Source organism: Pogoniulus pusillus, chromosome 3 (genome assembly GCF_015220805.1).
Source record: "Pogoniulus pusillus isolate bPogPus1 chromosome 3, bPogPus1.pri, whole genome shotgun sequence".
NCBI classification, from domain to species: domain Eukaryota; kingdom Metazoa; phylum Chordata; class Aves; order Piciformes; family Lybiidae; genus Pogoniulus; species Pogoniulus pusillus.
The window spans coordinates 26573849-26587686 of record NC_087266.1 but is presented as its reverse complement, the minus strand read 5'-3'; the positions used below and the strand labels follow the sequence as shown (position 1 = coordinate 26587686).

At 36.3% G+C, this 13838-nt stretch overlaps 1 protein-coding gene across 6 annotated transcripts in view; it reads right to left on the bottom strand.

Moving 5' to 3' along the window:
- NBEA (neurobeachin) overlaps nt 1–13838 on the bottom strand; it is a 527236-nt gene that overhangs the window by 308962 nt on the left and 204436 nt on the right. For 5 of the 6 annotated variants that reach the window (XM_064173040.1, XM_064173052.1, XM_064173060.1 and 2 more), the window contains one exon: nt 3380–3534. In XM_064173040.1, coding sequence (XP_064029110.1) covers nt 3380–3534 — 155 coding nt within the window. The remainder of the gene's footprint in view (nt 1–3379; nt 3535–13838) is intronic. The other variant, XM_064173047.1, reaches the window with a different exon arrangement.

Here is a 13838-nt window from a genome sequence, read left to right as displayed (position 1 = left end):
GGGCCAAAGCTAAGGGCTAAACTTAGACTCTAAATGCCAATATATCATGTTTGCTGAAATGGCTTTGTGATCTCAGCCTCTCTGATGCAAATCAGCAAAGGTTCAGAATGGCTATGATCAGCTAGGAGAGCAGCACCTTGATAAATGCCCTCCTTGTTTTGCTGCACAGTCTTTGTGCAACACATCACTGCAAGAGAGGTAGCAACAAATGGCCTTGCAGTCAGGAGTTCAAAGCCTGAGCGGCTCCAATGCTACCAGAGGTGAAGGCAACAGGCAAGGCTTATCTAGGTTAGAAAGGAGGGTTGGAGAAGCTCTCTTTAGAGATCAGTGACATTATTCTAGTAATTGTTTTTAAAATGATAACTGGAAACTCCTTATTGCTGGTCAGTTTTAGCACCTGATATATCACTGTCCTTTACATTACCTAACTGGATATGATTTTTCAGTTTCCTGAGCATCTGTACAAAGCATTTATGGTTTCCTAACTGCTTGAGCAGAGAGTTGATAGTGAAGTGGAGGTTAAACATTGGTTACAGAAATTCTCTGGCAGCAGGGGTGGTTATTATTTATTTTTAACTTTTTAAAAAATATTTTTACAGGTTAAAAAAATAAGGTAAAGATCAGAAATCTGATTCATTCAAGAGAATACACATTAAATTCAATGTATCTAAGTGCAGCAGGATGTGCTGAATTTGCTGATGCTAACTACTGAGTTTCTACATTTACATTAGGAACTGACTTAACCTCCCTGTTTTAATAACACTAGTAGCAGGTGGCTTACACTGTGGATTCTGACTAGGACTAAATACAAACTGCAAATGTACCCAAACATGCTGAGAAGGAAACACAAAAACATAAGGTAGGCTACCTATCCTAGCCTGGGAATCAAAATAACTTGCTGGGAATAAGATAGCTTAAAAAATATGAAAGCTCTATACATATGTATATATATGTGCATGCATGTATTTATATCATTTACATATTTATATTCACATATACATAGATAACACATTTTTATTGCTTCTTCCCTTTTCCTTCCAAAGCCAAATTTTCTTCATTAGAGGTGTTGTCTAAAAATGCAGTTGCAAAGTTGTTTAACCAGGTAGGCTCCCAGAAGAGAAGGTGAAACGGACCCAAAACTACTGGATTAACATAGAAGTGAGAATCAGGATATGAATGACAGAAATCCAATCTAAAACCTATAAAGCCAGCTTCTTACAAAAAGAGATGAAGAAAACCTATCTCCCACAAGATACATTCAACGCACTAAAAGGACTTCAGTAACATACATCTCATTACATTGTGACAGTGACATTGACTATGACAGCGACAGCAGATGGAATGCAAACATTGATGGCAATCCACGAATAACTGAAAGAAAAAACACCTCTCACAAAAGCTGAGCACAGAATATATCTCAATGATAAAACTGTATTTCTAGAGTATCTGTAAAGACAATGTAAATAGGTTTGGGGAGACATCTAGTGTTCCTAGAAAAACTGTATGCTGTTTCTCTTTCAACACAGTGGAAAAAATGCTGTTCCATACACTACTTGAAAATTATTAATAATTTCACAGACTACAAGCATATAAACCACAAAGTATCTGGATACTTTATCTTATATCTCAAAACCTGACATAGATCATCAGTGTTTTAACTCCTGTAGATACAGTTTAATTAAAAATGGCAACATGATGATTTTAATTAAAATTCACACTTTCAATGCGCTATTACTTCTTTTTTACTGTCAATAATGTGTTTAGCATTGCTAAAATGTTAACATAACATTCAAACATTTAAAAAGAGTAGGAAGAGAAGGCCTTTTCAAACTGTTTCCTCCTAAGAATTCATCACTAAAGCTCATTCAGATGAATTCATGCAGACAAGGTTTTACTAAAGAAGTTCAGTATATATCTAGCTCTAATTAGATATGATACCTGCTGAAATGCCATTGAATAAATATTCTTCCTTCAATCAAGCTAATCCATAAATTAGGAGACAAAAACAGTTTTACTGAATTTAAAAAAATCAAAAAACAACCAAACACAAAAGAGGTTATAAGATCCACCAAGAGAAATCAGCCTTTAACCTGCAGTGAATGGACCATGGTACGTTGCAATACTGTCCTGTACCAAAAACAGTATGCAGAATTTACTGATTTTTAAATGCAATTACTTACAAAGACCTAACACATTCCAGCCAAAACACTTCAGATCTTTAATGAGAAGACTGAAAAGCTTACACTGTTCAGTATCTCTTGGAAAACAAGGTTTCCAATGAAGGATATTTTTTGTATGCCTTAAGAGTACCTAAAATGAAATCCATTCAGGATTAACAGAAATGGCTAGACAAATGGAACTGTTCATAGAAGTGGTAACATTATTCAAAGCATTCATTCCTCCAATCTGCCTCAGGATAATTAGAATTTAAGATTTTTTTTTGTCCTTATAAAAATCAAAGTTCAATTACCAAGTATTAAATATAATCTGCAAAAGGAAAGAAAAAAAATGAGTGTGTCTTCACATTATTCCATGAAGTTGAAGGATGCCAAAAGTTTCCCCCTTCATTTTATTCAATCCCAGGGAGATTTTAACTTTCTCAGACCTTGACTGAAGTTGTGATATCCTTGAAGAGAGCTCTTCTCTCAAGTGCTTTTGCTTGTTTTACAAAGAAAAAACTGTAGCCAGACATTTCAAAGGAGCTTAGGTAAACATCAGTTGCTCTTGGAAAGGATTAATTTCTGAATGAAAACCACAGTCTCCATGGTCAACTGGCTCCTTCATGATAGATAATCTCATCATTAAATGATTGAAAAAAACAAGGTACTTTTTCTGCTTCTGTAGGTCACAATAAACAACTACTGTTAAGACAGGACTACAGTTAAATTATGTAGGTTCTTTGGGAAAAATCTTAGGAAAAAAGCATAGCATAATTTTTACTGACAATTAGTAATTGCCCAAAATACTAATCCTCAACAGTCTACAGTATATTAAGTAGTGTGTTGTCTTTACCTTCTTTGACACATAAGGAGGGATTAATTGGTGTATATCATATAAACATCCTCTACTGCAGAGCAGTAGAGAAGTTTGTGCATTTCAATCTAAACTACAGTTCTATATCAGTATTACGGCTAGTTATTCACTTATTTAAGGCTGTGCAAGTCCAATGTGCACTATCAATGATTAGAAAGATACACCAAGGAAAAATCTTGGCTGAAACAAAGGCTGTGATTTAATCTTTCTAGGTTTTTATTTCAGAAGTACAAAAACCGTAACAACAAAAAAAAAAGATGACTAAAAAACAAAATGCCACTAAAAGTAACAAAACAAAAAACAAACAAGAAATAATGAGCGTCACAAAAATATTTAAGGACAATACCTGTTGTATTAATCATACTTTTTGGTGTAGCTCCTGTTGCTGCAAATATATTAGGTGTACTACCCGGCGGCAGTCCACTCCCAGCTGCTGCAGCTCCCACCGTGGTAACAGCCAGACTACCTGGAGGGGGTTTCTTTACTGGTACAACCACACTCCTGTGGAAAAAGAAACAGCAGTTTATTAGAACTGCACAACAGAATCAGTGTTTATGAGGAGATTATGCCGTGTTATAATGGCACCGCTGAGGAACACATAACCATGTCAATTTTCTTAGCCTTTCTGAAATGGGGCATATTAATGGATGCAAAAACCACACTCCTATCTTTTGTCTGCAGCTTTACGTGACTCTGAGATACTTACTTTGTCTTTTAGGGCCCACCTGGTGAAAGATCCTATTCCTTCAACGATATTTTGTGAACACCACTACCGCCTGTGTTCTAGATTTGTAAACAAAATGCTGTGTTGGAAAGGATAGTAGCATACTGACAGTCTATATGCATGCAGTTTTACTCAGTATGCTATCTTGTTGACCTTACTGAAGTTATCTAAGATGACAACTATTTTGCCAGTCATCTGAATGCAGTAGTTGATTCTTCAGTACTATGCATAACTACTCTTCCACCTCTAGTTGACTAACAAATATAGTTTTGCACTCAGGCTTCTAGAAATCTCTCATGCACATTTAAATAACACATCACTTAAACTGAAGACCTAAAATGCAACACAGTAAATATTTGTTTTCACAATACTGCTATCACATCCATTTAAAAACAAACTTTAAAAAGTAGTCTTGAGAATTTGAAGCATTTCAGAGGAGATCAGGTCATTTATAGAAAAATCTGACATATATACAGACAACACTGCCTTCAAACAAACTTATTCCTATTTCAAAACACTTAAAAAAAAACCCTTGAAATTAAAAGATTTGCTGTGCATGTTAAAAAGGAAAGAATAAAAATATGATAGAGACATTAAATTAGTATTTTTTCAACACTGGACAGCTGTTAGAGTGTAGACTATTTCCATTTTTCTATTAAAAAATTATCCTAACAAGTCTGTTTCAGTAGAAAACAGTAATAAAACTTGAAAAGATGTTTTAATCTTGAGATATATATTTTCATCATCATACATTTACTTTAAGCAGATACCCCTTTCTTTGAAATTAATTATTGTGATCAAATAAAACAAGAAAATGCAACTACCTAGGGTAGTAAGGCTGTTATTTTGCTCCAGAATTTCCTTCAGGAATTATTTTGTTATACATCTGTGTAAATAAGATGGATCAAAAGTTGCAGCATATTTTTTAACAGTGATGTAGTTCCTTCATATATGTCTAAATCACATCTCCCTGGATTATAAAGACTGGTGATAAAAACTGTATTGATGAAGCCACTGTGAGAATTATACAGAAGTATTATTTTTTGTGATCTCCTCTTATATGATGAAAGTGTGCAAAAGAATCTGGAAGGAGGGAGCTAACAGTGCCAGTCGATGTCTATGCATTCTGAACAACAGATTTACCACCACCCCAAAGCATGCACTATTAGAAAGGTAATTCGAGGCATATTGATGGTTTTCTGTCTCCTTCCATTTATATTAGAAGAAGATGAGTCTGCTCAATGCAGTAGCTATTGATTAAGACACGTGACGCTAAAATAATTGCTTTTATCTGTAGTTAATAATCTCTTACAATTACTGCTGATATGAAACGTTTACATAGGAGCAGCTACAGGTGAACAAAGCCAGATCTACACAGGGTTGATTAATCTGCTCCCTAGCACAATGTAATTTCCTAAAATTAGCTCTTACCCTCACACAAAAACCTCTAGGTCTATCAATACTTTAAACACTTGAGTTGTATTTTTACAGGAACAGTGAATAAGAACACAAGAGTGATGTCCCTCTAGTACCATAGAAACACAAGAAGAAATTAGGACTTGCATCTTAAGTGGGAGCATCTCCCAATTACATTAATACGGAAACTACTATCATTACCTATATCATCTTTGCAGAGAACTGCAATAGGAGGGCTAAGATTAGTTTGAATGATGAATGGGAATATTTGGGTGCGGAGGCACAAGTTGAGATATGGCAGAAGGTGGCATTCTAGGCTGACACATTCTAGTGTAGAATGCATCATTCTAGACTAATGACACATCCATGATCAGGTTGTCAAGGCTACAGATGTGTACAGCTTCACAAGTTAGAATCATAGAATAGAATAGAATCATAGAATAGAATCAACCATGTTGGAAGAGACCTCCAAGCTCATCCAGTCGAACCTAGCACCCAGCCCTAGCCAGTCAACTAGACCATGGCACTAAGTGCCTCATCCAGTCTTGAACACCTCCAAGAACAGTGACTCCACCACCTCCCTGGGCAGCCCATTCCAACAGCAAATCACTCCCTCTGTCAAGAACTTCCTCCTAATATCCAGCCTAGACCTCCCCCAGCATAACTTGAGACTGTATCTCCTTGTTCTGTCACTGGTTGCCTGGGAGAAGAGACCAACCCCCACCTGGCTACAGCCTCCCTTCATGTAGTTGTAGACAGCAATGAGGTCACCCCTGAGCCTCCTCTTTTCCAGGCTAAACAACCCCAGCCCCCTTAGCCTCTCCTCATAGGGCTGTGTTATCAGCTTCATTGCCCTTCTCTGGACACGTTCCAGTATCTCAACATCTCTCTTGAATTGAGTAGCCCAGAAGTGGACACACTACTCAAACCTTGGAGACAAAAGCAGTGAACTCACAGAGATTCAAAGAAGTGGGGAAGGACAGAAAGACTATTGGCATATCCAAAACTTAAAAATCATTGCCAGCCTATGAAGAACCTATGAAATATGAGGAAGGCTTGAGAGATCATATCCCATGCTCTTCAAGCCATTGCAGCATATTCTGGAGTTAGTGAGGTCTGTTTTGGTTTGGGTTTTAAGTAAAATATTTTTTCCCCTTCCCATAAAGTCTGGTATTAGTATCTGCTGAATTGCTGATAAAATAGCTGCAGAAGTATTTGCTATCTTCCTGCTACTTTTCCAAAGAAGATGATGCTAAATTCAAAGTCTCCTTCTTTACCTTCAGACAGCTCAGTGGTCTTTCAGAGTATTCAAAAGACCACTTAATTCTGCATAACAAAGACTGCATATGTCAATCATAGAACAGTTTGGTTTGGAAAGGACCTTTAGAGGTCATTTAATCCAATACCTAAATGTACTACCCCACTATAAAACCAAAGATGCTTTTTTTAGTAGGACTGAAATTCAGTTCCTATAGCGAGAAATCCTGCCCAGATGTCACAAATACACCTGTGGGATGTTCTACATATGGTTGATATTCTTCTGTAGTATATTCTTCTGTAGTTCTAAATAAGGACATTAGGACTGGTCAGCTGTCACTAAATCACAAATTATAAAGAAACATCATGAGTGTCACCGCTTGAGTTTTAATTTGCTGCTATTCATACCATGCTCCCTACCTCTACCATAAGAATAGGCAAAATCAGTGAGACATCATCATGCCAGACTGAGGGAAACTGCAGTTTTATGACATGTCATACATGGTGACCTTGTCAAAATGTCTTTTTCCTACAGATAAAACAAAATAAAGCAAATGAATATAGAATGATGTTCAGATGAAAGAGACTGAAAAACTATACGAACACCACAATGGAGTGGTCAAAAACGTGTAAAACAATCAGAGGAAGAGCAGAACAAGAAAGGTGAAAGTGGGTGACAGACTGCTTTCAAATGAAAAAAAACCCAACCATTCCAACTACTCTAACAGCAAACACACTGAAAATAGGGAAATCAAAACAAACCAAAACAGATTAACAAAATAAATTTTCACCTAATCATAATATGAATGGGGGAGAGAATTTAACATGATAGATGCTTTACATGTATCTATCAGGAATCAGGTATTCCTTTCAAGGAGGAACAGAAATCCACAGACTAGAAGAAAAGGTTATATATGTTTCCAGCATTTCAGTTTAGGTCTTGTTTTATACAGTGTATTTCGAAATGTTCCCAGCTGGTCCACAATTTTCTGAATCACATCATAATGGTCTGAAACAATCTCTGATGACACAGCCAGCAAAGTCCTAGCAGTAATTTGCTGTAGCAACTGTTTTCATTTCTCTGTTCATTGGGTGGTTTACATTTCTTAAAAGAATTGTAACTACCAATCACTACTCTGTTACTTCAAGTGTCCTTTCCAAATTACAAACCTAAGCCTTAAGTGCTAGAAATTCCTATCATGCTTAAGATGAATGTTGTTGGTACAGCCTGCATAATATTTATGTATTGCTGGTTCATTAATTAACTTCAGCAAATGGCCACAGTATCCTGCTGTTAGCTTTAAAAATTAGTATTAAGTAACTAAATACAAAATAATACCATCAACATGTTGAACTGCAAAAAGAGAAAAATAAGGGGATTAAAAAAATTAAAAAGAAGGTTCTCAACTTAAGTTTTTTAAAAATTTAGCTAGCCAGTGCTGGTGACAGACAAAGCAGGTTAAGCAGCAAAGAATCATTTTGGTTGGAAAAGACAGTTAAGATTATGGAGTCCAACCACATCCTGCACCTCTTCTCTGTTTTAAAATTTAAAGGCCTTCCAACCTAATCAGTCTGGTCAATCAAGAGGTCAGAGACAAATCTCCAACACTGGATATCTTATCCTACCTATCTGAGCAGCAGCAATTAAATTAGAATCACTTTACCCTCTTCTGGGATATGTGAAACCTCTTCAGGCTGAATTAATATTCTTGCTCCCCATTTCCTCACCCCATGGCAGCAGAAAAGACAAGGACTTTCAAGAAGTGCTCTCCAAATAAGCAGTAGAGGCTTCAGGTAAATTTTTCACAGAAGCACTCTGTATCAAACAGCAGCACCTGCCAGACATTTCTGAAGAAATCACAGTAGAAAATTTGGAACAATTCATTTGCTATATTAGATGTTGCATTATTCCTATAGTTAGATTAATGTCTGAAAAGAAAGTTTAGCATTTCTTCTCTGAAAGTTGTTAAGTTATTAACATGTCCTTTACAAACCATGCATACTGCTGATTATCCACTGCTCATGCGCACGTTCACAAACTACTGGTACTGAGAGTAATGGGGGATGAAATGATTAAGTACAGACAGCACCTGTAACTGTCTCCTTGATTCCTGGGAACTTTACAAAGCAATATTTTCTGCTGGGAGAAGACTAAACCATTAATTCATAAGACAGTTTTAGTAAGTTTTCAGGAAAATCAAATCTATTTTTCAGCAATCACATTTTGGAGAATTTAATGATTCTAACAAAAACATAATCCCCTAATTCAACTGTTTTATTTCAATGGCTCTGCAGACTAGTGTGTATCAATGATTTCTCAAACGGTGGGCAATACAACAGATTGATGTTGAATCTCCCCATTCTTCAGTGAATCTTCTCTTTCAGTTCTTTTTCCCATTCTGTCTGTCATTATTTTAAAAAAATATAAAAAAGGTAATAGTTAATTCTATTAAAACTCTGATTAGTCCTCCTAAATATAGCCTATATATAGAAAATATACTAAAGTTACTTTCTGAAGAACTTCTTCCACTGCTCTAACTTGCACGTATAATTCCTCATTGAGTTTCACAAGATATCCATTTTTTCTAGCATATTAGTAACTTTAAACATAGCTCCAAGAACATTCTACAGAAGGAAAAAAAGCCCACAAAATAAAACCAAGACTACAGTACTTCAGAAGTGCATCCTTCAAAAGACTTAAAACATGCCTGTAAAGACTTTAGTGAGCATGCAAACTAGCCCATAGTATTCCAGTTCATAAAGTGATAATGGATTAGAAGGGAATAAGGTATTTAATAGCAGCAAAAATAACCAATCTCACTTCCAAGAACTTTAGATTTTCTGCTTGTGCAAGCATGCCTTCGATTGGAATAATTCTGCTAAGTATTGAAAATAAATGTAAATTACCTCACTTTGAAAAAATAATACATGAGACCTAAAACCACAAAGACTTTCAACAACTGCAGCCCTCTCAAAGTTCTGTACTAGAACAAAAAGTAGACTGGAACAATTGTAAGCTTCACGATGAAGTACCTGGTAGAATCACAAATAAATTCACAAACGTAAATGGTCTAGGTTCCATTTAGTGGGACAAATGTAAATTGACAAAAAAAATCCCAACCAAATAAAAAAGCAACCAAACAAATAAAAGTCACCAGAGAGAAGAAATCCCCAAACCCTAAAAATCAACGGCAGGGATTGATTTTTGTCAGACAAAAGACAAGAAGGCAAAAAGGGATTATTGGAGAGTTATGTTTCATTAGTTGTAAATCTCGGTGAAATAATCCTTAATGTTTTCTTCTAAAAATGTCATCCTAGATGCCATTTTCAGGGAATTCAGTCTGATGTTAAAAGACATGTCATAACTTTGAGGAGCCAGGCTCCAGTGTCCCTGAAATTTGTTTATATAGCTCATAACGTAATTACAGCTACCTTAAGACAGATGAGGCAGAAGGCAGTAATATATTGAAAACTAATTGAAAAATGCAGTTGTCCAGAAGCACTTGTGGGGAAGAGGTCTCTGAAAAGCTGCTCAAAGCTTCAGAGTTTGAAGTGAAATTTTTGATGTTGTCACTCTCAATCTATTGAAGAGCTGACAGACAATCAAACCCGTCTGGCTGGCTGGCAGCTCATTTTGCTGGCAGGTGGCAAACAATTAGACACACCAATTTGTGCCTCCTGATGACATTAAAGCATGAAACTAAGTTGTATGCAGGGCCTAGTGATTTGTGTGAAAGCATTTCAAAAATAATACTCTTTGCCGTGGCAACTCATTTCAGACTGCCACCTCCCATTACGGCTTTGAGCGGTGAAGACGACAGACTTGAGTTACGTGCGGCGCAAGGCCGCTTCTGTTCAATCCGTCATCAGCGCCCCTGAGACCTCAATCCCCTCCTTTCATCAATATCACCTCATCATTTACATTCGATAGTACTTGAACTGCCGCATACATTAACTGCACACAAGTCCTGTTTGATAAAACATGTTGGACATATTTTCTGCTTTTCTATTTCATTTATAACTGCACAAATTCTGTGGGAGAATGCACTGCAGCTTATTGCACAGTAACTCTTAGGATTGTGCTAGCAATGCACAATTAAAAGAACAAACAGAGTAAAACGTAAGTGATAAAACAGAATTATTAACGTTGACTCTGTTTACAGTTTTGCTTTATATGGTGTTCACCTGCATGCAAGATCAGTGATTACAGCTAAAGAAATAGCCTTGAAATAACAAATATACTAATTACTTATTAGGTCAACTCCTCTTTTACAAGGCACTCAGCCATCCAAAAGCAAAAATAAAATAAAACAGTCTAGCCTCACAAGGACTGGGAATATTTTATCATCTTTTGATGTGACCACTGTGCATATTGTACTAAAAAACAAAGTAAACAAAGCCTTACAAAACATTACACTCCCGTGCTCATGAGTCTCTCTAGAAAACAAACATGACCAATAGCTGCATGACCAAAAGCTGAATAAACTACATCAAGAAGATCCTATGGGCATAGTATTAGCTTCTAAAAAATACACAATGTATATTATTTAACTCTTATTTTATATTTTTTAGTGCAATTAAATTTCCATGAACAAGTGTGAAAAAACAATCAGGTTGTCATTTTTTTCATTTTTTTTCAATGACAACTGGGATACTGTAGGCAACATAAAATGTTCATAAAACTACCCTAAGCTAAAATTCCTGTTTCTGTCTCAATATTTTAATTAATTCTCATATTACTTTAACATATTATTCAAGGTTCTTTCCCTTAACCCTCGTTTCATCCACTATTAAGTTATAGCATCAGGTTTTCAATCTGCTCCTCCTCTGTAATTTGAAAAAGAAAAGTGGCAATACCACCATTTTTGGCCTCCAAAGATTGCCACAGCAGTCAGTTAACTATCACAGAATCACAGAATTAACCAGGTTGGAAAAGACTTTCAAGATCATTAATTCCAACCTAACACCTTCTAATTTACTAAACCACGGCACTAACTGCCCCACGAGGCCTCCTTTTAAACACCTCCAGGGACGGTGACTCCATCACCTCCCTAGGCAGCCTATTCCAATGGCCAATCACTCTTTTTGTGAAGAACTTCTTCCTAACATCCAGGCCAAACCTGCCCTGGTGGAGCTTGAGGCTGTGTCCTCTTGTTCTGTCACTGGTTGCCTGGGAGAAGAGATCAGCCCCAGTACTTTGAAAATATGAGCAGGTTGCATAGGAAAGTATTTGCCTGAAGAGCAGTCATCATTCAGTAATGCAGCCATCTGGCTAACATCACACATCAGTATTTTTATGAAGATGTCCACAGTTCAACAACGTACATATAGTTGAAGTTCCTGGTATGCTGGGATCTGCCCGAACCTATCAATTCATAGCTGTTGCTTATGCTAAAAAGTATTACCTATTTCACATTAAATCAGATAGCAAATTCATCTACTTAAGACAAACAAAATATCCCAATAAAATCAGGGTAAATAGATCTTATGTTGCCTAAACGTTATCCATTGCCACTTTTTTAGCTGCAGAAGGAAATAATGCCAAGTGTTGACATGGTACAACATATGCTATCAAGATACAAACACAGCTGCACACTTTGTACTGGAAAGTGTGACATCACAACCTGGTCAGCAAGGTAAAACAATAGGGACAAACGAAACTACTAAACCCGCTAGCTCTTATCCAAACTTGTTATTAACTTATTAAGTAAGCTTTTCCTTGTATTGACAAGACAAGAAATAATGGGTTTAAACTGGAAGGGATGAGGTTTAGACTAGATGTTGGGAAGAAGTTCTTTACAGTGAGGGTGGAGAAACACTGGATCAGGTTGCCCAGAGAGGTGTGGATGCTCCCTCCCTGGAGGTGTTCAAGGCTAGGCTGGATAAGGCCTTGAGAGACCTGTTCTAGCAGGAGGTGTCCTTGCCTATGCCAGGCGGTTGGAATAAGATGATCTTTGAGGTCCCTTCCAACCTAAACCGTTCTATGATTCTATGACTATCTCAAAGAATTAAGAAATTCTGTATTAGCAACTACTAAGAACGACGTTTGAAAGGTACAAGCAGTCACACTGCTGCAAGAAGAATCCAATAGAGGTGCTCACACTAAATACAGGTTATGGCCACCTACCACAGTCCTTTAGTGTTTTTAATGCTTTCTTAAGGCTGTAATTTAGAAACACAGGATAAAACTGATCTCTTTAATCACCTTGGTGTAAAGTTTCCTCTAACAATGACTAAGACATTTCATGCTCCAATTTAATTGTCTAGCATTTTATAAATTAACAATGAATGAAGTATTTTTTTTAACTGATCCAGACAGAAATTTAGCTGAAGAGATTTAAGTTCTCTTTCTGTGGTTACAGCTAGGGGCTATTAATATTACACCTGGCACAATTTTTTTGTACTGCTTGTACATGAAGGCATTCTGGAATATGATAGTTCCTTGCAAGGGGATAAGGAAAAACTGTTTTCACTTCACTTTGAAGTCACTCTAACATCAAAACATGCAAACTAATGAATAAAACAGTACCCTCTTAATGAAATAGATGCTAAATAAGCTTTCTCTCGAACAGTCCTAGGACTTAAAATATTATTAGAAAGGGATAGAATCACTGCATCTAAAGCACATTCCACTTTTCCTATCTTGATCCAGTTTTTATTGTTGCAACAGATTCTGGCTGATTGCTTACATGAATTCTTTCAGAAAAGCAGAGACAAAAGGGAATTAATATTCCTATGGAATTCATATCTTAAAGTGTTTTTTTTCACTCCAATGGTAAAGTCCTCATGTATCTTTGTGCTGAAAATTATGCTGGAAGCATTGATAACATATTGCTTATGATTTCAATGAAGACCTTTCTGACATTTTTGCATGTTTTCTGTAAATGCAGATGGATTTTTCTCAGAGATCACAACACAGACATTTTCTTCCTATATTTTTCACTTCCTCCAGAATTCTAATTCTTGTGCCTGCAATTCTTAGGCAAATCTTTGCCTAAAATTTTGAGATGTTTTCACAGTGGCTTTAAGTCTGGATTCCAATTTTTACATGTAAAACTTATTTTTATGAAGAAACTGGATAGATCTTGGCATATTGGAAAACAGAACCATATCAGCACTCATAACAATTAGCTCCTTGCACCGGTTAAGATTGAACCCACAATCGATTGTGTTACTCCTGTGGAAGGATGTTGTCAATTACACATCTTATCACAGGATATTTTCAGGATAACTTAGATGGACTAGATTTATAAAGAAAAGTATATCTATTAGAAGTGGGGAAACTACAGCCTAAGAAGAGAAACAAAGGACTCTTTGTGGAAATATTCAGTGGTTTATTTTTAAACACTAACTTTTAAGTACATTTGCTGTTTAAAGAACTGAAAGGAAACTGGTTTCCACCATGACC